The sequence below is a fragment of the Protopterus annectens genome, chromosome 16.part0 (genome assembly GCF_019279795.1).
Source record: "Protopterus annectens isolate FY-2018-M chromosome 16.part0, PAN1.0, whole genome shotgun sequence".
In the NCBI taxonomy this organism is placed as follows: domain Eukaryota; kingdom Metazoa; phylum Chordata; order Ceratodontiformes; family Protopteridae; genus Protopterus; species Protopterus annectens.
This window is the reverse complement of record NC_056750.1, coordinates 705,439,995-705,465,665: the sequence shown is the minus strand read 5'-3', so window position 1 is coordinate 705,465,665 and position 25,671 is coordinate 705,439,995. Positions and strand designations below refer to the sequence as shown.

The 25,671-nt window shown below is 42.4% G+C and overlaps 1 protein-coding gene across 1 annotated transcript in view; it reads right to left on the bottom strand.

Moving 5' to 3' along the window:
• LOC122791002 (torsin-1A-like) overlaps positions 1-23,405 on the bottom strand; it is a gene marked incomplete at its 3' end in the record, with an annotated part of 566,886 nt that extends 543,481 nt beyond the window's left edge. The window contains 1 exon segment of the mRNA XM_044058746.1: positions 23,044-23,405. Within this exon segment, the coding sequence (XP_043914681.1) occupies positions 23,044-23,233 (190 nt within the window).
• Between the last annotated feature and the right edge of the window lie 2,266 nt (positions 23,406-25,671).

Sequence of the window (25,671 nt, the reverse complement as noted above, 5' to 3'; positions counted from 1 at the left end):
CTGGGGAGGCCTCGGAAACTTCTAGCAGTTCCTGGGGGGGGGGGGGACTCCCTGGGCACAGTGGCGACAGGCTGTCCCTGAGGGGGTAGGATGGCAGACTCCAGACTAGAAAGAGGGAACCAGAACGGACTCAGAGGAAGACAACGTCAAGGGTCTCAAGGGAGCCAAGAGAACCCAATACCACCACATCAAAAGTAGACGGTAAACGAATCTGTAGTCTACCCTATTCATTTTTAATTTCTGTTCTCAATAACTGCCAAAACTATTCTATACAGTAAAGCTTCTTACCAAATGCTTATGTCACTGTATGTTTTTTTGAAAATGAGCATAATTTTAAAACCTCAACTATCCTACCTACCCAATTTAATTAAAAAAAAAAAAAAAAAAAAAGTTAAGTCACACAGGCTGTACATAGTAAGCATTTTGTTCACTCTTGATATGGCCAAGCATTTTATCTAGACATGCAATGCGCATAGTTGTAACAGGTCATCTCTCAGAACACACTTTTTTTTTTGGTGACCAAGCTTGCTTACAAACAATGTAGTTCAATTTTACATTTTTTTTCAACTACAGCCCATGGTAGCATCCTAAATAAGGCAAGTGAAAAGTAAATCCATACGAGATGAAGTGGACAGCCAAATGGCTGAAAGATACAACTCGCCCATTTAAAGGTCGAAGGTTCTACCTCAAAAATTATGATGGTAACTAGTGGCAAGTCCCATGGTTCAGGACTGGGACTCCTTTGTGACAACTACTTCTCAGCTCTTTTGACTGGGAATGGAGATCTTTGGTTAACCAAATGTGCATACTCATTAACAAAAGGAACTAACCCCCATAAAATGGCTAAAATTAAATGCAAAAAAGTGAAGCATTACCACATTAAAGTAAACTCCTCTTTCTCCTCCATGTACAACATACCCATTACCACACTCCAAAATTATAATGCAGTCAGGCATCTCAGAACACGGGTCAATAATCCCCTCTCAAACCATCCTGTAGTATTTAGAAAATTCTTCTATTAAGTACCACCAACATCTAAAGGCATACCATCCAGGTCAGAAGTACTTGTAATCCCTCTTTATGCAGAGCTAATTAGGCCATTTAAGGAGTACAATGCCCTCTTTGAGATTAACCTTTCTAGAAATATTAAGGAACAGGAAAAGGCCTAGAGGATGTCCTTACGTTTACTGCTGCAGTATTCTTTACCTTATGGGATTCCCTGCCATTTAAGCCCGAATGTCCAGCCAGTCTACCAAAGACTACTTGTTACTTATTTAAAAATGTATGCTGAACATCACCCAAACACTCCTTGTGTAGCATAGGGCATAACGGTGACGTTTCACACCTACCATAAACATAACTTCTTTGCCGCCAGTTCCAAACATATCTTTTCAGTCAGTTTTCTTGCATTTGTTTCTGCCAGTTGAACGCATTTTTCTTTTCCAGGGACTATCTATGCCTGCTTGATGACTACTCTGCAGTTGCAGATAAGTGCCCTGTTTGGGTTTTTGTTTTTTTCGTTTTTTTTTTTAGCTTTCCTTGAGGATGTCATCCAGTAAAGGTAAACACCAGTGTGGAAGATGGATTCTTTATAACCCCCAAGTGTCTTTTTGCCTAGGAGCCTTGCATGACCATATGTCTTGTTCTATTTATCATGCGTTTGTTCCGAAAACCCTTCTCAGTAGACTTTCTTCCCTTTCCTTGTATTGTGAAAGCCAGTGTCTTAAGCTTCTTGCTAAAAATACAATGAAAGGAATCCCCAGCCCGAGGGTCAGCAGTCAGAAAAGAAAGTGAAAAAGGTATGACTGGAATCGCCTGCTGTCCAGCCTCTGCCAGGTGTTTCTCCCAAGATCATTACAAACCCAGAGGCTTATTCAGCTGTGTTGTCAGATTACTCTACCACGACCTTGGCAGAGGCTGGTGAGGGTCCAGCTGGCAGCTTGTCTGGAGAAGTTTTGCAGGTGTCCATCTCTGATGTTCAGGGGGAACCATGGCTGATTTTTTTTTTTTTTTTTAAAGAGGGACTTAGGGGAGTTTCTCAGTCTTTGGTTGGGGAAGAAGTTCGTATAATGGTTCGACTGCTGTCCCAAGTCTGTGCCTTCTCAGGTTTTTGCATGGGATGTTCCCTTAAAAAAGAAAAAGTTTAAACATGTTTCTTCTGCACCTAGGGATCCACAAAGTGAACGGCAGGCCTTTACTCAAGGCATATAAAACTGCTTTAATGTCCTTAAGACCTCCTCAATGGGTTTTGGTTCCTGCTCCTCCTTGGTCCTCTACTACCCCTAAAAAGCCTAGAGAAGAGAGCTCTTTTGAGGACGAGTTCGATTCTGATAATGAATCCCTGACTTATTCTTTCTCCTTTGGACTTTGACAAGGAGGAAATGCACAAATCTAGATGTTCCTTTTCAGGACATTTCCTTTGGGGACACTTTCTAGGATGATGGATTTTTTGAAGCAGGATTGTGATCAGGTCTCCTATATCCATAAAAAGTAAAAGTTGTGGCAGTTAGAAAATCGCCTAAACCTGCAGCTATTCCTCTTATTTTGGCTGCTTTTCTGGATGCTTCTTCCAATGCCTCTAATGTACCAGATAGCAAAACTGTGGAAATTTTTGGTAAGGTTTACACTTCTGCTACCCTAGTTTTTAGGGCCATTAATCAGACTAGTCTAAGTTTGTGTTGGCTCTTCTCTCTCAGGCCTGTCAACTTATTTCTGATTTTACAGACTCCAAGGGTAAAACTTAGCTTTTCTTGTTAGGGACTTCCTCTCAAGTTGTTAGACATTCTATCCAATGTAGTTATGATGCAGCAGATGCCTCTTCCAGGGCTGCTGTCTTTAGTTCAGTTATGAAAGTGTATTCTTGGCTTAGGTTTCAACCTCTACCGGATTATATTAAAGCTAAGTTGACGGATGCTCCTCTGAATTCTAAACTTTTTTTGAGGAAGCTGCTGTTGGTTTTAAGTCCCTTCAGGAGAAGGGTAATGCCTTACAGGAGCTTAAGAAGCATTTGTTTCTCCTGTGCCTAAATTTCAGAGAAATTAGCCCAATAAGCCTTTGTTTGTAGGCAATTCCACCCTTCTTCTAAAAGGTGGAAAGAGTAGCAAACATACTCCTCCTGCTAAGGCTACTCAGTTTTCAAGGACTCCGAAGCCCTCCTTTCCAGAAACACCAGGTTCTGTGCGACTACTCGTCTCTTCCCAGCCACATTCACCTTTCTCTTCCTGTTTGGTTTCAGATCACTCAGAATTCTTGGCTTCTATCAATCATTTGTCAGAGGTACTTCATGGCGCGGAAATCCCATCCTCCTTTTATGGGCATTAGTCAGCCCCCTCAGGAACAACCCCCACACCCCCGAGGTTCTTCCAAATCTCTAGTCTCAGGGTACTATTTAAGAGGTGCCCATGTCCAAAAGCGGGAAAGGATTCTACTCCAGACTGTTTCTAGTGCCCAGGAAAGAGGATATTTAGAGATCTATTACAGACCTCTCTCGTCTAAAATCCTTTTTTAAAAGTGCCCTCCTTTTGGATGTTGTCCCTTCGGGTTCTGTTTCCTCTCTTGCTCCCTCAGACCTATATGGTGCCTCTGGATCTCAAGGATGCTTCTCTCCATATTCCGATTCATCCTCTTTTCAGTAAGTTTTTGCATTTATCTGTTGCTTTCTGTCATTTTCAGTTCTCTGCTTTGCCCTGGCCTTTCTACTGCCCCACGGGTGTTCACCAAATACCTTGCTTTTTGCAGGCATTGATGGATCCTAGTATTTCTTTACTCATATGACCTGTTGATTCAGGAGTCCTCTCCAGAAAATCTTTTGCAAAATCTTCATTTTGCCATTTCCCTTCTTCAGAGCCTGGAGTTCACTATAAAATTTCAAAGTGTCTTCTCCAACTCCTTCTCAGAATGTTTTTCTGGGATGCAAGACTCAAACAATGCTAATGCCTGCATCCCTGCCCCTCCAAAGGCCTCAACTCTCATTTCTTTCTTTCACACTCTTCTTCCACTGACTTCCATTACCTGCAAGGAGTTTCTGAAAGCTCTAGGTTTCACGGCATCCACCATTCAAGATGCTCCTTCTGGCCAAACTTCACATGAGAAGGTTTCAGTGGTTTCTGAAGTCAGTGTGGTTCCAACATGCACATCCTCGACTTTGTGGTGCCTCTTCTTCCTTGTCTCAGACAAATTCACTGGTAAATTCGGCAACTCTCTGAATCCAGGGATTCCTTTTCATCCCCCTCTTCCTTCTCAGAATTGTTCACAGACACTTCAGACATGGGATGGGTGGCAGCACTTGGCCCTCTGAATGTACACCTCGCAAGCAGAAGGAGCACATCAATGTCAAAGAGATGAGACACCTGCTGGCTCTTCAAGACCTTCATAGTCTTTTCTCTCCACGACCTTTCAAGGTTTTCACAAACAATACCACAGTGATGTGGGTATATCAACTCAAACAGGAAGTAATGAGATCTTATGCTGTTTGGCTCTTCTGGTATGGGAAATTGCTGTCAAGTATCAAGTGACTTCAGGCAGTTTATATCCCTTCTGGTCAAAACATTGCGACAGACACCTCTGAGCAGTTCTGTAACTCAGTCCCACGAATGGATGCTTCACAGGGACATGTTTCTGGACATAACCCACCAGTGGGTACTACTCAAGCAGAGCTTTTTGCCTCCCCCTGAACAGACAACTTCCTCTATTTTGTGCCAGAGTCCCAAGTCCTCTGGTATGGAAGTTGGACTCCCTGTCATTTTCTTAGAAGGGGATGTTTCTTTAAGCATTCTCTCACTCGCCTCTCATTACAAAATTCCTGTTCAAAATCCCTCCCTTTTGGCCACTACAGCACTAGTTCCCCTACTTCTGCATCTAGCCAAGGGCAATCCCCACAAGTTAACCTCACAAGGTGAATCTAGTCACAAGACAAGGGATCTCTCATCCATCCCCACCTGTCCACACTTCAACTGACACTGTGGGTGATAGGTGTCTATGAGGAATCAAAATCCTGTTTTCAGAGAATATGCTGTAAGCACTGTAGGAGGAAAGGAAACCTACTACTGGGAAATCCTACTTATCCAAAATGATAAGTATCATATAAGTGGATCTCGCAACATGGATCCACTTTACTGTGGATGTTTCTTTGGTTCTCTCTTACTTGTGTGAGTTGCTCAACGTTGAGTTAGCCTATTCTATTAAGGATCACTTATTAACCATCTCTTCTTATTTGCCTTTTTGTCATCCTCTTTGATTTGAGGTGAAAATTTCTTAAAGGCGTCCGTAATATTAGACCTCCCAGAAAGCCTGTTCCTCCTCCCTGGGATCCTAACTGTTTTGCATAAGCAGACACAGGCTCCCTTTGAGCCTGCTGTCTCAGCTTCCTTGCATCACTGTTCCTGGAAGACTGTTCTTTTGTTGGCACTTACATATGCCAGACATGTGTCTGAGTTGCAGGCCCTTACGGCATGTCCTTTTTCAGTCCTTCATGAAGACAGTGTCCTTCCACACTAACCCTTCTTTTATACCCATGGCAGTTAATGAGCTTTCACTTAACCAGACTATTACTGCCTACTTTTCCCCCTACACAAGAGGACAGTGGGAGGAGTGCTGCATACTTTGACGTGCAAAAGCAACTCGGGGTTTACTTGGATAAGACAAAGGCTATTAGAAAATCTGATCAGTTACTTGTTTCTTTTCATCCTAGATCTTTGGGATTTGCTGTGTCCAAGCAAACTACCTCTTCTTGGATTTCTAACTTTCCTTTTTTGTTAAACTTGTCATGGCAAGAGCCTTACTTATTCAATTAAGGCTCATTCTACTAGAGCTGTGGCCTCTTCTGGTGCTTTCTGCAAGGGCTTAGATACAAACTATTCTTGAAGCAGCTACCTGGACTTCTGTGCATATCATTACCAAGCACAAGTTAAATGGTATACCTAGAGCTAGGGCTTGTTTTGCTAGTGCCATTCTTCATGGCTTTTTGGAGGCATCTTCTGCTCCTTCCCCCTCCACAGTTTCCTCTTGAGCTTTGGCACTCTCCCATACAGTAAAGATACCTCACCGGTGAATGTAAGGACATAGTACAGTTGTGTAAAATCTTACAACTAATGGTAGATGTCCTTGCCTTAACTGCTGCAGTATTCACTCCCTCTCTCCACCCCCCTAGTCTCTTGCATTCCTGGATGATTATTCTATTTACTTATTTTACATTTGTTGACCGGGATAGTCCGACTGGATGCATGTCCATTTTCAGCGGAGGCCCGGGGAGAAAAGCTCCAAGGGTAAGCAGATACAGCATTACATAATACCAGCAGCATTACATATTACAAACAGACTATTTACAGAGATTACATAAGTAAGCAAGTTAAACAAGTTCCACATGTTACAGTTAATCCCGAGCACAAGTCAGGATTAAGTTAAATTACACAGTAAACTGGTTAACAGATTTTTACACATTCTAGACAGAGTTAGCCAGGCTTGATACATCGACATAGCCAGTTAAGTGACAAATGTTGTTTGAGTCTAGTTTTAAATTGACCTAAGGTGGAAAGTAAGGCAATATCAGCTGGAAGAGAGTTCCAGGATCTACTTACAGAGTTTGCAAAGAGAGAATCACCGGATGTGTTATTAATTTTGCTAGTCTGAATTAGTAGTTTGTTAGAGGATCGAAGCGGTCTAGGATTGTTATAGGGGGTGATAATATTTTTAAGTGCAGGAGTATTGTCCGGATTAGAGAGGATTTTATAGGCCATAATCAGTTGGTTATACTGGATTAGGCTGGGTAGTTCAAGCCACCCAAGCCGATTTAGATTAATGCAATGATGTGTCCTAAAAGGCAGCCCAGTGGCAAACCTGGCAATGTGGTTGTAGCAAATTGAGAGTTTGTCAAGGACAGTCTTGTTTAAAATTCGAGAGTAGAGGGGATGCATACAGAAGGGTTGAAAGAAGGTGAGAGCGAGCTATGGCAATTTTAGCTGAAGGGGTTAGGAAGGCTTTTATTCTGTAAAGTGACCCTAGTTTTTTATCGATGGTTTTGATAGTTTGGTTAACATGTAGGTCAAATTTTAGATTACTGTCTATGATGACACCTAATAGTTTTGTAGATGGGTCAGGGGAGATTATTGTGCCATCATTTGATTTTATGGTAAAGGTGAAAGCGGCAGACCTACGTGTTGGTGAAAATAACAGCATTTTAGTTTTTTGGGGATTTAGGATCAGACTATGTTCAGAAAGCCAGTTTTCTATTGTATTAAAGGTGGTCTGGGTAGCTGACCATAAAACTCTACTGGAGATGTGGCTGAGCAAATCAGAGTAGAGTCATCAGCATATTGGATACAGCTAACTTTTGGGATGACAGTATAAAGGTAGTTAATGAAGATGGAGAACAGCAAGGGCCCTAGTATAGAGCCTTGTGGTACTCCAAGGGTGTTGGGTAGAAGGTTAGAGAGTTTGTTCTGCCAGAGGACAGCCTGCTGTCGACCATTCAGGTAGGACTGAAACCATTGGAGGGCTCCAGTATCTAGACAGAATGTTTGCAAGGTGTGGATTAAAAGTTGGTGATCAACCATATCGAATGCCTTGGAAAGATCCAAAAAAAGAGGGCTGAGGATATATAATTATTGTTGCGATTATGGTTTATGGTGTTAGTAAAGGTTAGGAGGGCTGAGGTACTGCTGTGATGAGGACGGAAGCTATGCTGAGTGTCTGCCATAAGGCGATTTTGGATTAGGTGGTGCAGGAGTTGTCTATGAATACATTTTTTCATAATCTTTGCAAGTGGAGAGAGTATAGCTATTGGCCTATAATTGAAGAATTCAGTAGAGCTGCCTCCTTTGTGAAGTGGAATTACATAGGATATTTTCCAGATGGTGGGAATTTTAGCTTCTACAATGGTTCGATTGATTAGTATTGAGACGGGGTAAGCAATAGCATCAGCTGATTTTTGTAGGTACTCAGCAAGGAGTTGATCAGCAGAAAGTGTAGTGGGTTTTAATTTTTTGATCAAGGTACGGATAAGTGAAGTGGCGACTGGTTGGAAGCTGAATGAGAGTAGGTTTCTAGGGGTGCTACTTTCAGGACCAGGGGAGCTAGGAGGTAGTTGGCTAGCTAGGGCTTGAATTGTCTCAGTAAAGAATTGGTTAAAACTATCAGAAACCTCTTCAGGGGTTTTAGTCAACAGTAGCAGCAGGGATTGGGGTTGAAGTTTGTCCAGATGTAGTAGATTTAAACCTGCCCAAAACGTCTGAGGGTTATTTTGATTTACTGCCTGTAAATTACAGTAGTATTGTTTTTTGTCTTGTAAAACTGATTTTTTGGTTTCGTTCCTGGATTGCCTGTATTTAATGTGATCTTGAGGGTCTTTAGAAGAACGCCATAAAGCCCATGCTTCGTTTCCAAGGGTAATTTTGAGTTTAGACTCTATAGAAAGCCATGGTGCAGTTTTTGCCTTGGTTCTCTTTGCACGAACAGGTGCATGCAAATCAAGGATCTCAAGGAATTTGTTGTTAAAGTACGCTACTGATTCCTCTAAGGGGAGGTGTTTTAGAATAGACCAATTACATGAGTTTAGTTCTTGTTGGAATTTGGCAGGGTCAATGTTTTCATTGTTTCCAACCTTTCTGAGTAAGGGTTGTTGGGAATTAATGGTTTTGTGCTTAATTAAATATGTGAGAAGGTGACCGCTTAGACCATTAAGGAGGGTACCAGAGGTGTACAGTTGGGGGTGACTGTTTTATGAGTACCCAGTCAAGTATACTTTCTTTTTGGTTGGGTTTACCTATCCTGGTAGGGGTGGATAGGATTTGTGTAAATGTATGCAGGTTAATATGGGTGGTTGGGGATTCTGAGGAACAGGTGCCCCAGTCTATGTTAAAGTCTCCAAGTAGTAGGGTTTATTGGGGGTAGTGACACGACAGCCAGTGCAGGATATCTTCAAATGTAGATATATTGTTACCTGGGGGGAATGTACATACAGATGATATTAATGCATTTATTTTTATTAAGTTGCAATTTGGTGGCAAGAATCTCAGAGTTATTAATCTGAGGAGGTTGTATTACATCTATGGTGACATTCAACTCAGATTTATAGAGTACAGCTACCCCCCCCCCCTTCCTCGAAGCACGATCCAGCCTGTGTATGTTGTACCCAGGTGGTAACACTTCATTGTCTTTAGTGTTAGGTTTTAACCAGGTTTCAGATAAACAGAGAATCTCAGGGAAGTGGACACCCAGAAGTGCATGCAATTCATGTACCTTGTTATTAATGCTTCTAATATTGAGATGACAGACTAGGAGAGAGTTAGCTGGCCTATTAATTGTAGGTTTGTAGCTTAGATTGCAAGTAGAGGGAGAGTTAGCTGGCCTATTAATTGTAGGTTTGTAGCTTAGATTGTAAGTAGAGGGGGTATGTGTATCTGAAGTGAGTGGGCCATGGTTGGGGTGAATATCACCACCAAGTATTAGGTTGACTCTATATTTGGTGATGAACTTCATGAATTTGTTTATTAGTTTGTGGTAGTGTTTGGATCTAGAGCTAATGTGCCTGGGGTTGAGATGTTGACAGACTGAACAAGATGTTGGATAGGATCTGGTACTGTAAGTATGGTTGAAAGTGGAAGGATTTACAGCTGGGGTGATAGTATGGCCTTTTGGGACCTGAAATCCCGTGAGAAACTGGTTTTCATACAAAGTAAGGAGGTATGGTGTGAACAAGAGGGTATGTGTATCTGAAGTGAGTGGGCCAGGGTTGGGGTGAATATCCCATCAGACACAGACATCCTCCAGAAAGGTCTCATAGAAATGGATAACTGGTGCCAGAGCCATGGCCTTAAGCTAAATGCCAAAAAATGTATAGTCATACCCTTTGGGAAAAACAAGGTAACCCCTAATTACCACATAGGTGGTAATCCATTAAACACGGAAGTAGTTATCAGGGACCTGGGAACCCAAGTTGACAGTAACCTCTCTTTTGACACTCACATTGCCAAAGTGGTTAGGAAGACCTTCTACATTGCCCACCTGATCATGAAGGGATTCACATCCAGATCAGGAGAGGTCATTGTACAGTTGTACTCTTCACTTATCAGACCAATGATTGAGTACAACGCCCCATTCGGAATGTACCTTACCCGACACCTGCAGCAGTTGGAAAGACCCCAAAAGTTCCTCACCAAAAGGATAAAGGGGCTCAAACATATGTCATACGATGCCCGACTGAAGAAACTCCAGCTCGATTCAGTCGCATACCGTCTGCTCAGAGGTGATCTGTGCCTGACATACAAGGCCATGTCCAACCCGGAATTAATGGACATGCTCCACCTCAAAAAATCCAAATCCACCAGAGCCACGAGAGCAAGAGACTTAAACCTCAACACGGATATAAATAGGACGTGCTGGAGGGACAGATTCATCACCCAGAGACTCCCTACACTATGGAACAGAATCCCAGTCCATGTGAGGCAGAGCCCCTCACTGACTCTGTTCAAGAGAAATCTTGACGAGTGGATGGGAGATCGTAGGTTTACCCCGGGAATCATCTCTGTATCACTGCTGGACAGAGGCACAGCAAACTAATGGGTATAGTATTCTCATCCTAAGGGGTGGTGAAAGCCACACACACTCTGGCTAGGCTTATAAATGCCCTAGGGCAGATAGCCTAGTATGAACCTATGAAGTATTAGGTTGACTCTATACTTGGCGATGAACTTCATGAATTTGTTTATTAGTTTGTGGTAGTGTTTGGATCTAGAGCTAATGTTCCCAGGGTTGAGATGTTGATATACTGAACAAGATGTTGGATAGGATCTGGTACTGTAAGTATGGTTGAAGGATTTACAGCTGGGGTGATAGTATGGCCTTTTGGGACCTGAAATCCCGTGAGAAACTGGTTTTCATACAAGGTAAGGAGGTATGGTGTGAACAAGAGGGGTAGTACAGAGGATTATATCATTATCTGTGATTCAGCTAGTGAGTTAAGGAACTGTTTTACCTGGTGACGCAACACCAGAAGATAGAGTGGTGAGGTAAAGGTACTGGAAGGGGGATGGGAAAATGCCAGATGAAAGCTAATAGGTGCTATTAAAATGTAGGTAGTAGAATGGGGGTAGGTGGAATTATCCCAGATGAAAGCAGATAGAATCTAGAAAGTGGGGGAGTGGATCTAGAAAGTGGGGGAGTGGTAGTACTATAAATTTAGAGGTACTGGGGGTGGGAGGGGAGCGAAGAGAGCCCGAGCGTACAGCTCTTAATGCAAGAGTCAATTTACTTCAGTTACACAGGAAGGAGGCAACCACTCAAGTAGAAACAAAGAGCCCTATGGCTGATCATATGGGGACCTGCTTAATTACAAAGCACTGTAAGTGAAAGCTTAACAAATGTTTTGTGCGTGTGCAACCTACTCTGTTTAAATGTTGAGAGAAACAGATTGCAGTCCTGTAGACACCGTTTTGTAGGGAACTGTAGAGTTCAACTAGGAAAAGAGAAAAGCAGAGATTCTAGGGTAAGCATGAAGGCAACAGGCAGTTATTATATAATAATGCATTCAGAAAGGTTTCTTAGCTATAAATCTTAGTTCATTCTGAAGTATGCTACTTTACCCCCCCCCACCACCAAACCTAAGCAAGAGAGCAATGCAGTAAATAAACACTTGCCAGATTTTAAAGATATACCAGAAAAACTAAATCAATTATTCACAATTGTACAACTGGAAAATTGCCAGTAAAAGCACTTCAGGTATAGCTAGCCCAAGTTATTCAAGTCATAAAAGCACTTCTTCAATGTGTGTGTGCAATTTAAACATTAAAAAACACATGCAGCAAGGAGGAGCTCTGATTATACACTTTCTCTAGGTACAAGTTCAGTTTAAACAAATATTACCACAGAAATTCAGTAAAGTCACTAGCTACTTATAGAGCCTCTGGAAAAAAAAAAAAAAAGAGAGCAGTCTGTGCAGAATCAGAATTTAGCAGCAGGTCATTCAGTTACACAAAAAAAAAAAAACAGTAAAAGATGCATACAATGAAGAAACTTACACTAAGTCACACCAGGTCAACCATGGGGGGGGGGGGGGGTCCTAAGCACCTATACTGAATTGTAGCAGTTTAAACTGTTGAGGAAAGAGGGGGATGGGGGAAAAGAGAAGGCAGTGGGAGTGGTTACAGGGGATACCCTGATTGACTCAAGACACCACATCAGAGATAAGTTGAATGTAAGGGCCTAAAATCTGCATTCAGCACTGTGTTATTTGCACTCAGTACTTTAATTTTAATGTTACTTGCACTCAGCACTGTAATTTCACTTATGTTTAGCAGGAAAGACAGACCAACAGTATACAATTTTGGGAATTTTTACAAGGGTTACTTGTTCAAATGTCAGGCTATTGCAGTTTACAATGTTTCCTAAGGTGTCCTAAAGCTATAAGGTAAGTATTACAGCTCTTAATGTAAGAGTCAATTTACTTATAGGTTCATAGGTTTATACTAGGCTATCTGCCCTAAGGCATTTATAAGCCTAGCCCAAAGTTTTGTGGCTTACGCCACCCCTTATATGAAAAAATACTGTGCCCATTAGTTTGTTGTGCCTCTGTCCAGCAGTGGCACAGAGATGATTCCCGGGGTAAACCTACGATCTCCCATCCACAGGTCAAGATTTCTCTTGAACAGAGCCAGCGAGGTGCTCTGCCTCACATGGACCGGGATTTTATTCCACAGCATAGGGTGTCTCTGAGTGATAAATCTATCCCTCCAGCACGTCCTATTTATATCCGTGCTAAGGTTTAAGTCGCTTGCTCTAGTGGTTTTGGTGGATTTGGATTTTTTGAGGTGGAGCATGTCCATTAATTCCGGGTTGGACATGGCCTTGTATGTCAGGCACATGTCACCTCTGAGCAGACGGTATGCGACTGAATAGAGCTGGAGTTTCTTCAATCTGGCAGCATATGACAGATTTTGAAGTCCCTTTATCCTTTTGGTGAGGAACTTTTGGGGTCTCTCCAATTGCTGCACATGTCGGGTGAGATACATCCCGAATGGGGCATTGTACTCTATCATTGGTCTGATAAGTGAAGAGTACAGGGGAACAATGACCTCACTAGATCTGGATGTGAATCCCTTCATGATCAGGTGGGCAATGTAGAAGGTCTTTAACCACTTTAGCAACGTGAGTGTCAAAAGAAAGGCCACTGTCAACCTGGGTCCCCAGGTCCCTGATAACCTCTTCTGTGCTTAGTGGATTGCCACCTATATGGTAGCTTGGGGTTCCCTTGTTTTTCCCGAAGGGTATGACTATACATTTTTTTTGCGTTTAACTTCAGGCCATGGTTCTGGCACCAGCTGTTTCCGCGAGTCCCTTCTGAAGGATATCCGTGTCCGATGCACTTTCCACTATGGCGCCCAGTTTGCAGTCGTCTGCAAACTTTGTCAGCCAAAGTCCTCCCATGTTGGCCTGTACCTCTGAGAAGTAGATGCTGAACAATAGGGGGCCAAGGACCGAGCCCTGTGGGACACCACTTGTGACCGGCTTGGAGTCTGACATAGCGCCAGCAACTCTAACCCTGTGGGTTCTGTCCTTAAGCCAGTTTGCAACCCATCTTGTGACATATGGGTTTACATTTAAGCTGGTAAGTTTTTCTACAATACCCGAGTGGGGTATTGTGTCGAAAGCCTTTGCAAGGTCAAGGTAGGCTGCATGGACTGCCTTTCCCTCATCAATGGCCTTGGTGACTGTTTCGAAGAAGTCGACAAAGTTCAAAAGGCATGATCTGCCCTTGACGAAGCCAAACTGGGTCGGGTCCAATGTCTGCAAGTCCCCTATATCTTTGTTTATGAGCTCCATTATGATCCTCTCCATAGCTTTGCAGACTAGACTTGTTAAGCTTATGGGGCGGTAATTACCAGGGTCCATAGAGGCACCGCCTTTGTGGAGTGGGACCACAGTTGCCATACGCCACTCCTTGGCACGTATCCTGTGGTAAGGCTGAGATTAAACAGCTGCCTTATGTGCGGGTTTAATCACTTACACTATAACTTCAATTACAGGGGAAGGAGGCAACCACTCATGTAGAAACAAAGAGCCCTATGGCTGACCAATATGGTGACCTGCTTAATTACAAAGCACTGTAAGTGAAAGCTTAACAAATGCTTTGTGTATGTGCAACCTACTCTGTTTAAATGTTGAGAGAAACAGATTGCAGTCCTGTAGACACCGTTATGTAGGGAACTGTAGAGTTCAAACTAAGGCACACCAGGTCAGCCGAGGGAAATCCTAAGCACCTAGATTTGATGTATTTGATGCATGTACAGATTTCTTGGGTTCACTGGACTGGTGTTCCTACTGGGTCAATCAGTTCTGTTTATTGTAGGCCTGAACATCACCTTTATGCCCTATGCTACAAGGGGCATTTGGGTGATGTTCTGTGTACCTTTTAAATAAGCAACAAGTAGTCTTGGTAGACTGACCAGATGTTCTGGCCTCTGTGGCAGGGAATCCCATATGTTAAAAGAATACACAACTGTGCTTTCCTAACTAAGACACCTGGTGGCTTGAAGTCCCTAACCTACAAAAGGAGGCTTAAAACAGTATTCATTTTCCTGAATTCTAACAGGCTGTTTGATAACCTAAGCATTGCAACTACATTTTTTGTCTGACTCTTCATAAGCCAAATAGCTACACTACAATGGCGTAGCAGGGGGAGGGGGGTGTAAAGAGCGGTTTGCCCTGGGTGGCACTTTTTTTTTTTTTTTTTTTTTTTTTTTTACTTCATTCGCCAACAGACTGTCATATTTACATTTTAAAAAATTGGTGTTTTTAAGGGCCTTGACAAGAAATTTGCTAAAACAGGTTTTGTATCAACATGCATTTTCTGAATATAAAGTCTGAAACTTAAATGTGCAGCAGCATACAGCTCATCTCTCCAGATTTTCGCCTCATATACGTTTGGTCTGTCCTCATACAATTTGTGGTTTTCTGGCAAATCACTGAGGATTGAAGAACTCACTAAATAACGATATACATTTGAGATCCATCCCTATTTTTTGGGGCTTTGCATCCCCCCGCAATTATTTTAAGTTTTGCCCAGATTTCTTGTGCTAAGAAGTTGAGAAGAATCAGCTGTGTGCGTCATTTAGTGACTTCAATCCAATGATTTTCCAGAAAACCACAAAATTAATGAGGCACAGACCAAAAATGGGAGGCAAAAATCTAGATGGTTAAGAGGTATGCATAGTCGTTAGATTGGACCAATGAGTCAGCAACCACCAGTGTGGTGTGTAGCTGTGCCATATTTGTAAGAACTAGATCCAAAATGGAAAATGGAGAAGTGACCGTGTCTGTGCTACCTTTCCACCCACATGCAATTTTAAATTCAAGACTATGTACCATTTTTGAGTTGCTGTGAAGTATTCCTTTCAATGAAAGGAGTGGCAAGTGATTTGATCAGCATCCTTTCAGAAAACAAGTTTGCAGGTTTAGGAACTGTGAAATAATTCACATATGCATACAAAATACATAAGGCAGCTTGGTTTGTGAGGCACAAGGGGAAAATTAGATATTACTTACGAAAGATTTGCAAATTATCTAGCAATTTTGGTAATTTTACAGAAGATGAGTTAGGAACTGGCAATATTATAGAATGCCAACTATTTCAACTTACATTAATGAAAACAAGTGCAAAGCAATATACATTTGATGATGGTACTGAATGCAAGTAGAAAAGTATAGTGCGTGTTTGCTAATGTATTTATGTCAGCTATTTCAAACAATGCAAAGGATGGATATTAATGTAGCAGTACACATCTGGGATGTGTAGGTAGAGACATCAGAAGTAGAAATTAAATTATGACAACTTGGAATACATATAGAGTAGTCAACAGAGTAACGCGAAGATGGAGACACATACAGCGTAGGGAAACAAGAGCGGTAAAGTGTCTGTATAAAAAAATGAAGACACTGAAAATAAAAAGAATATATCACAGCTATTCTACAAGTTGTACAAAACACTGCATGACACTTTGCCGGTCCAACAACTAGCTAAATCCTAAACATGATGGTTAGACATAAGTTATGTTACTTAAAGTTACAAGCACTGGAAATATGAACTCCAAAGAACTACTAAAAATCAAGATGATTTAATGCGTTCATAGGGAGGTACTAGGCTATTGGGCCCTAGGGCCTATATAAGCCCAGCCAAAAGGTAACCTGGCTTTTGCCACCTTAAAAAATTATTTTCTTGTGCCACTGTCGAGCAGAGCCACAGAAGTGATCCCTGGGGTGAATTTCCTATTTCCCATCCAATCATCAAGATTTTTCTTGAAGAGTGCTAATGAGGAGCTTTGTTTGATATAGATAGGTAGTTTGTTCTAGAGTATGGGAAGTTTCTGGGACAGGAGTCTATCCCTCCAGCATGCTCTGTTGATTGTGGTGACAAGGTTTAGGTCCCTAGAGCGTGTAGCTCGGTGGGATTGGGATTTCTTTAAGTGGAGCATGTCCAAAAGCTCTGGGTTTGACATAGCTTTTAGGCAAAGATTGAATCTTGAGTAGGCGATATGCGACGGAGTAAAGCTGCAGTTTTTTGAGACAGTCTGCGTGGGGCATCTGTTTGAGGCCGGTAATCCTCTTTGTGAGGTATTTCTGCAGCCTTTCCGGTTGTTGTAGATGTCTTGTGAGGTACCTACCAAAAGGGCCGTTGTACTCTATAATGGATTTAAGGAGTGACGAGTAGAGGGGAAAATGACCTCTTTTCCTGGATGATAAACCTTTTGTGATGAGGTGTGTCACATAAAAGGATTTCCTGACTACTGTGGAGACGTGATTATCACAGGAGAGACTACTGTCCACCTGTGCCCCAAGGTCTCATCACATTTTCGGTGTTAAGTAGACTACTGCCTATGTGGTAGCTCATGGGTACAGAGTTTTTACCAAAAGGGATGACAATGCACTTTTTGGCAGTGAGCTTGAGGCCATGGCTTTGACACCAGGAATCTGTCTCAGCGAGGCCCTTTTGTAGGATGTCAACATCTTTTGGAGTTTTGATTATGGCTCCTAGTTTGCAGTCATTTGCAAACTTCGTTAGTCAAATACCTTCTGTGTTTGGTATCAACTTCTCTAAAGTACAGGCTACCAGGAGAGGACCCAGAACTGAACCCTGTGGTACTCCGCTTGTCACTGGTCTGAAGTTGGATTTGGAGTCCGCTACTTTCACAGTGTGGGTTCTGTTAGTGAGCCAGTTGGCAACTCATCTTGTGACATAGGAATTTATACCTAAGTTTAGTGATTTTATCTACAATTCCAGAGTGGGGGATGGTGTCGAAAGCCTTGGCGAGATCTAGATAGGCTGTGTGAACTACCTTACCCTCATCTACAGCTTTGGTGACTGCTTCAAAGAAGTCTATCAGGTTTAGACGACATGATATGTCTTTTACAAACCCAAACTGGGTGGGGTCCGAGTTTGGAGATTACCAGTGTCATTGTTTATAAGTTCCATGATGATACGTTCCCATAGCCTTGCAGACCAGGCTCGTCAGGCTAATGGGGCGGTAGTTTCCAGGGTCCGTGGTGGCTCCCCCTTTGTGGAGTGGGATAACCATCGCTGTGCACCATTCAGTGGGCACATAAGCCTGAGGTGAGGCTATGATTGAACATGGTACTTGGGTGGAGTGCCAGTTCGTTCTGTAGTTCATGTAGAACACAGCCTGGGATGTTGTCAGGTCCCATAGATGCTGTGCTCTTGGCTTTGGAGAGTTTTTTTTTTTTTTTTTACCTGTGCAGCCGTGATTACTGGAACTTTGGATTCTTCCAGTATAGAGATGGGCCCTTTAGGGGATGAGAGGGGGATAAAGTTAGCAATTAACCTATCTGCCAGGATGTTGGCAATATCAGTTGGTTCTGTATATTTGGTGCCACTGTGCTGTAACTCAGAGCAGATCTGAGTGTTGCCATTGAGATTCTTGGCATAGCTATAGAATGCTTTGTGGTTGTCTTTAGAGACAGTGGTGATTTTGTTTTCGTAACTAGCTTTGGGGGGATTTTGAGGGATCTCAGCTTCTTACTGAGGCTGACCAGGGAGTTCCTACAATCATGGGATTTTACTCTTTTCTGCAACAGTTTCTTTCTTCTGTTGTAGAATTTGTTTATGGCAAGGGACCACCAAATTGGCTTCCTTTTTTGGAGGATTTCTGTTAGGGATTGCACGATCCATGCACTCGTGTAAGTGCTTATAATGTGCATTTGTGTAGGAATCAGAAGTCATACCTCTATTGTTCGTCAGCACGGGTGTTGTGAGGTTTGCCACTTCTGTCTTAAGAAGCCTTAAGTTTGCTTTGGAGAAATGTTTTACAGTGGTTTCCCTAATGAGAGAGGGATGAGGATGTCTAGGGTGATTAGCTTGTGGTCGGATCTGACCAACGAGGAATTAACCTCTTGTGTTGCACCGGTTGCCCATGTTGGTAATAACCAGGTCTAGGATATTGCTGCCCCTGGTGGGGGTGTGGATAAGTTGATCCAAGGCATTGGAATTTATGAATTCCAGAAAACGTTGAGCATCAGAGTTGGTACACGAGTAGTTTTCCCAGTTAATGGTGGGGTAGTTGAAATTGCCCATTATTAGGGTGTTAGGTTGTACTCTAATATTTTCCAGTGTATCAAGAAATGAGGAGTGGGAATCCTGGGGCATGGTGAGGGATCTGTAGCAAGCTACAATTTGGATTGCAGTCTTGCCCAGAGTTAGTTTCACTTGGATAATCTCGGATGCATTATGCTGAGCAACTAGCCTGGAGGTGTGGATATCCTTAATGAATATGGACACGCCTCCGCCTTTAGTGTTTCGGTCCAGATTAGATGGCCGAAAGGTGTGGTATGAATTATAGCCTGGTAATGCAGGGGTACTCGCTGGAGCCTTGAACCAGGTCTCTGTCACCGCACAAATGTAGATGTTCTCCATTTTAAGGAGTGCCTCGAGCGAGTGCATTTTGAGGTGCAATAGCTTGAAAATGTTCAGTGCCAATAGTCAAAAGTAGAAAAAAAAAACAGAGTCAAAGAAAAAAGGGATAAATAACATTATTGAAATGTTCTGCATTTAATGATTAGGGTTTCTTACATACAGAAAGACTTAATATTGTGTTGTACTTTAAGGGGGGGGTTCAGTCCTGAGTATGACCTCCTTTGGATGAGATGCCTAGAAACTCTGAAGCTGTTGTTGGTTTCTCATCCATTCCTTATTGCAATATTAGTAGTTTATTTTTTTAATGGAACGTAAAGCAATTTATTCTTCAAGGGGAAAGCAGCACTTTATTTGTGGATGAAACCATGAAATATAAAGTTTGCTGGCAGAAACCATTTCGTTACACATCTCTTCAATGTGCAATTTAGATAACTTTTACTTCTGCAGAGACTGTGCATATTTACTTACATCATGGATTAAAATGACAGAAGTTTGAATAGACTTATGATGGAAATGTTCTGAGTTGGACAGTTTTGTCATTATTGGTTCATACATTTTGATTCATTGCTTACTGGAAAAATGTTCAAAACAAATTTAACACACCTAACAAGTGTGCTGTATTATACAAGGAATATAATTTAATACAATCAGGAAGGTGAATAAAAAGAACACATGCATGTTTGCATGGTCCTAAATATGTGCGCAGGGGACCTATGATTTGAAGAAAGCCCAAAGGTCAACATTACCCACCACTGCCCAGTTGCATTGGCTTTTAATGTGAGTTTCAAGGGCAGGGAAGCTTTAATGCCAAGTCTGTTATCCTGAGACTACTTCTTTAGTCAGCAAACGCCTATTAGTGTTTGCGCTACGCAATTTAAAAAATGTTTTAAATGAAATCCAAATAATCATTGTAGAAGTTAAACCGAAAACAACAATCTGAACATTACAGTGTTTAAGGTCAATGGGGAGTGCCTTTTTTAGGCAAAGCACAAAAGACAAACCCACCTCCATAGGTATCACAAGGGATAATAAACTAAGAGCAATGCTACTCAACGCCAGAAGTCTAAACCTCAAGATGCACGCACTCTAAACTCTCCTTAGCATGGGGAACATCGATATCTGTGCAGTAACAGAAACCTGGTTCAAGGCTCCCGAGAGCACCCCAGCACTACCAGGTTATACCTCATACCATGCTTTTCGGCCCCAAAACTTGGACCGAACCACAAAAGGAGGGGGAGTATCGATATTCATCAAAGATACCCACACCTCCAGGTTGGTGGCAAAGCACGAAGCATCAGAGACTATCCATGTGCAACTAACAGTGGGTAAAACTGCCTTCCAGTTTATAGCCTGCTACACACCACCCTCCCAAACCCAGGAACCCCACTCGGCCTTCCGGAGAACACTGGAAAAATATGAAGGTCTCTCCAAACACCATTATATTGGGAGACTTCAACTACCCAAACATAGGCTGGGAGCATTACTCTAGCTCCAACACCCTAGCCCAAAGGTTCCTAGAATTTATAAACTCAAATGCTATGGAACAACTTGTTACCACTCCCACAAGAGGGGAAAACATACTGGACCTGATCATCACCAACATGGGGACTCTATGCTCCAGACCAGAAGTGTATCCTTCACTGGTAAGATCAGACCATAAACTAATCTCTCTGGATATTCACATCCCGACCCCACCCCCTGCCCAGAAAACCACAGTGAAAAACTTCTCTAAAGTAAATTTCACTATCCTCAAAACCGAGGTGGAATCCTTCAAAGCCCCCGGGCCTGTGGAAAATAAGGCCCAGACCGCAGAATCCTTTATAAACGCATTCTATGAACACCTTCAGGAATGCATGGATCATGCGATCCCAAATAAAACCAAGACCCAATCCTCCAAAGGCAGACGTCCTGCCTGGTGGACCCCAGCCATAAACAAACTATACAATAGAAGGAGGAAGCTACTAAATGATAGAGCAAAATCCCAAAAAGGGAAGGCATCACTGATCAGTATTAGCAAAAAACTACGGGCACTCATAAAATTGTCTAAGGACAGCTTCGAGAGAAAAATTGCACAGGACACTAAGGATAATCACAAGGCTTTCTTTAGTTATGTTAGGAACCTGGGTGGTAATTCCCAGATATGCTCAGAATTAGTCCAAAATGACAAAAAATACACTGAACCCACAGACATTGCCAACATCCTAGCTGACAGGTTCAGCGCAAACGCCCCCCCCCCACCAAAAGGGCAAATATCTATCCCAGCAGAGTGCTGCCCCCCTGACAGATGCTCAGGTAAGAGCCACCCTCTCCAAAGCAAAAAACACAGCATCAATGGGACCAGACGGTGTCCCGGGCTGCGTCCTACATGAACTCCAAGAAGAGCTAAACCCAAACATAAAACTACTGTTCAATCTCAGCCTTACTACAGGATATGTGCCCAAAGAGTGGCGTACAGCAACAGTGGTCCCTCTCCATAAAGGTGGTGCCTCAACGGATCCTGGAAACTATCGCCCCATAAGCCTAACTAGCTCGGTCTGCAAAGCTATGGAAAGGATCATCGTGGACCTCCTAAATAAAGATATTGGGGACCTACAGACACTGGATCCTACCCAGTTCGGCTTTGTTAAGGGCAGATCCTGCCTCTTAAACCTGGTTGATTTCTTTGAAACAGTCACCAAGGCCATTGACGAGGGGAAGGTGGTCCACACAGCCTACCCGGACCTCACAAAAGCCTTCGATACAATACCCCACTCAAGCATTATAGATAAGCTCACCAGCTTAAATATAAACCCCTATGTCACTAGATGGATTGCAAACTGGCTTAAGGACAGAACCCACATGGTTAGAATTGCTGGAGCCATGTCAGACTCCAAACCAGTTACAAGTGGTGTCCCACAAGGCTCAGTCCTGGGACCTCTCTTGTTCGGTATACATTTCTCGGAGGTACAGGCCAACACGGAAGGACTGTGGCTGACCAAGTTCGCAGAGGACTGCAAACTGGGCACCATAATCGACTCTCCAGCCGACACAAGCATCCTCCAAAAGGGCCTCATAGAAACAGACAACTGGTGCCAGAGCCATGGCCTCAAGCTAAACGCCAAAAAGTGTTTAGTCATCCCCTTTGGCAAAAACAAAGTGCCCACAAATTACCACATAGGTGGTAATCCATTAAGTACAGAAGAAGTAATTAGGGACCTGGGGACCCAAGTTGATAGCAATCTCTCATTTGACAACCACGTGGCCAAAGTGGTTAGAAAAACATTTTATATATCCCACCTAATCATAAAGGGATTCACATCTAGATCAGGGGAGGTCATCGTGCCTCTTTACTCATCCCTCATCAGGCCCATAATTGACTACAATGCCCCTTTTGGGATGTACCTTACCAGACACCTGCAGCAACTGGAAAGACCCCAAAAGTACCTCACCAAGAGGATCAAAGAGCTCAAACAGATGCCATATGCTGCCCGGTTAAAGAAACTCCAGCTCTACTCAGTGGCATACCGCCTGTTCAGAGGCGATCTGTGCCTGGCGTATAAAGCCATGTCCAACCCAGAATTAATGGACATGCTGCACCTCAGAAAAGGGCATAGCAAAATAAATTTAAAATGGGTGGCGAAAGCCAAACACATTCTGGCTAAGCTTATAAATGCCCTAGGGCAGATAACCTAGTATGAACCTAAAAAACTTGCACTTCTACAGTACACAAAAATAGACTATGTTAAAAAGGAGGTGGGACACTATCATCATCACAAGTTCTAGCATTTATTAGTCTTCTTTATACACTACATTACACAAACAGAAGTGTTTGCAAAACCAAACCATCACAACACAAGCCTATCTTTACCCAAACTAAATAATCCCGACATTAGCCTCCCTCCACTGCAAAACTTAGCTATACTAAATTAGAATAAAACACAGAGCAATGTTACTGCCATCAGCTACTGTAACTGGCAACTATTCCTTCTAGCAGCACATACTAAAAAGGACAAGAATTCTTAATATGACAAACAAAAAGCCGAAAGGGAAACCTGTATAGCAAACTTTCACTATGCATTACTGCCATATAGACATACATCTGCTAAAGGATACGGTCCTGCACACGAATAATGTACATTACCCAAATCTACCTGTGCTATTGAGAGCTTCTTCTGTACTGCAGCAATCTAAAAAGTTGCAATAGAAGTTGCGGTGCGAAAGAAAACCAGTAAGAGCTGAGGCCAACGTGATAGCAATACCAACACTTATAGGTTCTATGGCTTCGGTGATAACTGGCAGCAAAAGAAGAAAGGACCACAGAACCCTGACACAACAGTTCATGGCACGGCCGTCCACCGTACCCGTAAAGGAAAAACAAAACTAATAACAACTAAAGCGGAAACCAGTAAACATTGAAATAACACTGTCTACCGTTACTACGTAACATACTAAAATTGCATAGCACAAACGGAAGTAGTTGTCGACCGACAGCTTATTTCCTGCTGTTCAAACGATAGCTTACTTCCTGCTATTCAAATCTGCCCCTCAAATGACGCCGCCATAATTGTGAGGGTATTTAACACTGAGTTTTGATCACAGAAAGTGTATATGGAATCGTTTTAATTTAATCCCCACCTAAGCGACAGATTGCAAACATAAAACCTGAGATGTCCAAACCTCAATCAAGAAATTTCAAGCAGGACCAACCCCACCCACAAATTCGCATAACAGTGTTATGAATGGTATTATATGCCAGTTATGTTTAGCTGTAGAAAACCCCTCCCCTTACCGTGTGTTGTAGCAAACTCCGCCTGTAGGCTTTCTGTTTTTTTCTGCTGCTCAACTCTCACAAGCCTTGCCTTTCTTCGCTAAGACAGAGACACATTTTCTACGATCATTTAGTTAAATGCTGCAAACTATGACAGCTCGCAATATTTTATCTGCAGAATAGAGACGGGGTTGTGGGAGTTGTCAGCAGTCACGACTGGAGTCTAGCAATCAGATTTGGTCTGAGCTTGTCAGGTGTTTTCTAGTCATTCAAAGAACCAACACATTTCTGAAGTGTATTTTTCAGTAAACTTTATCAAGTAGTGCACCCCCACGCCTTGGTGCTGTCTCATAATAAGATTGTGCAGTTCCCACTCCACGTAACCGAATTAATTTTCAGGGTGCTACATTCCTAACTGTAGAATAGATGGGCGCAAAAAAAATCCAGGCACTTCTTGAAAATAAGCCACAAGACTAGTGGGACTAACCCAGTGAAGAATTTCGAAAAATGTTTCTTGATTTTTTTTATTACCTTCTATTTTGTTATGTTTCTCCAAAATGTTATGGATTTCTGACAAATCCTTGATTGCAGTCACTTCTTCTTTTGGCTTTTCCCAGTTAGGGGTTGTCACAGCAGATCACCTGTCCACTCATGATTGGCAGTGGAGTTTTACGGTGTCAAGTTGCCAGCCTAGTGCCCAACCTTCCACAGAAGGCATGCACTCACACCTAGGGCCAATTTAGAGTGTCCAATCCACATACAACATGTCTTTGGGAGGAAACCAGAGCACCCAGAGGAAACCCACGCGACCACAGGGAGGACATGCAGAATCTGCACAGAAGGCACCTCAGTCAAGGATCGAACCAGAGAAGCTCTTGCTGTGAGGTGGCAATGCTAACCACTGCACCACCGCAGCTGCCATTTCATAATCCCCACTCCTTCAAAATATTATTCTGCATGTATTGTTCCCACAATTTCCATTTTATTCTGTATCATTCACTCCTTCTCTTTTCTAAAGATTCCATTTATTATGCAAATTAGGCTCAGCTACACTGCGCATTATGAATCACACTATAGTACAAGTGTCTATCTTCCTTATATGTACAAGTGCAATTGGCTCAAAGTACATACTGTTTCCTCTGCATATGACTAAACTTAATGAAACCCAACTTAGGACAATTAGACTGTGCGGATCTGCTGTGGGTATTTCTGTTCAGGACCATGCTTTGTGATAATCATTGCTGATAATTTGTGCATAGCTGATTTGCATATATGCATAGTGCTGCTGTTTGTCAATTGCCCTTATGATTCTGTGAACTACGAGACTATGAATGCCACAAGTTTTTTTTCTTTGTTTTAACTGGCATGATGGCAGAGATGAAACTTGATCATTAGCAGACAAATGCACTGAGTGGAGTCATCTTCATGTTAACACTCAGCAGAAGTAAAGAAGGCTTAAAAGTCTGAGCTTTCCTTTGTATACGAGTAATAATAATGGATCTGTTTTCCATATATAACTTTTGTACTCTGGGGTGAAATGTCTCCAGTATAAATATGTTCAATAGTTCAAAAACTGAATCAAGGTCAATGAAAAAGTACACAATGCAGGAAAGAGTTTACAAATATCCATTTTTTCTTTCTGTCTTCATTATCTCATTAAGAGTTATTTTAGACTCCATTGTTTCGGCCAACATACCGATAACAAAACAGTACTATAAAATAACTTTTAAAAAGTGCAGAATGCTTATATACTTAAGTTCATAGATGTGTACTAGGCTAATGGCCCTGGAGCCTTTACAAGCCTAGCCCATAGGATTATCCTGGCATCGTGCCACCCAACCTTAGTTCCTACTGCCTCTGTCGAATAGAGCCACTGGAGTGATCCCCAGGGTGAATTTTCTATTTCCCATCCACTCATCAAGATTTCTCTTGAAGAGGGCCAGTGAGGTGCTCTGCTTGACATGTATGGGAAGTCTATTCCATAGCATGGGCAGTCTCTGGGTTATGAACC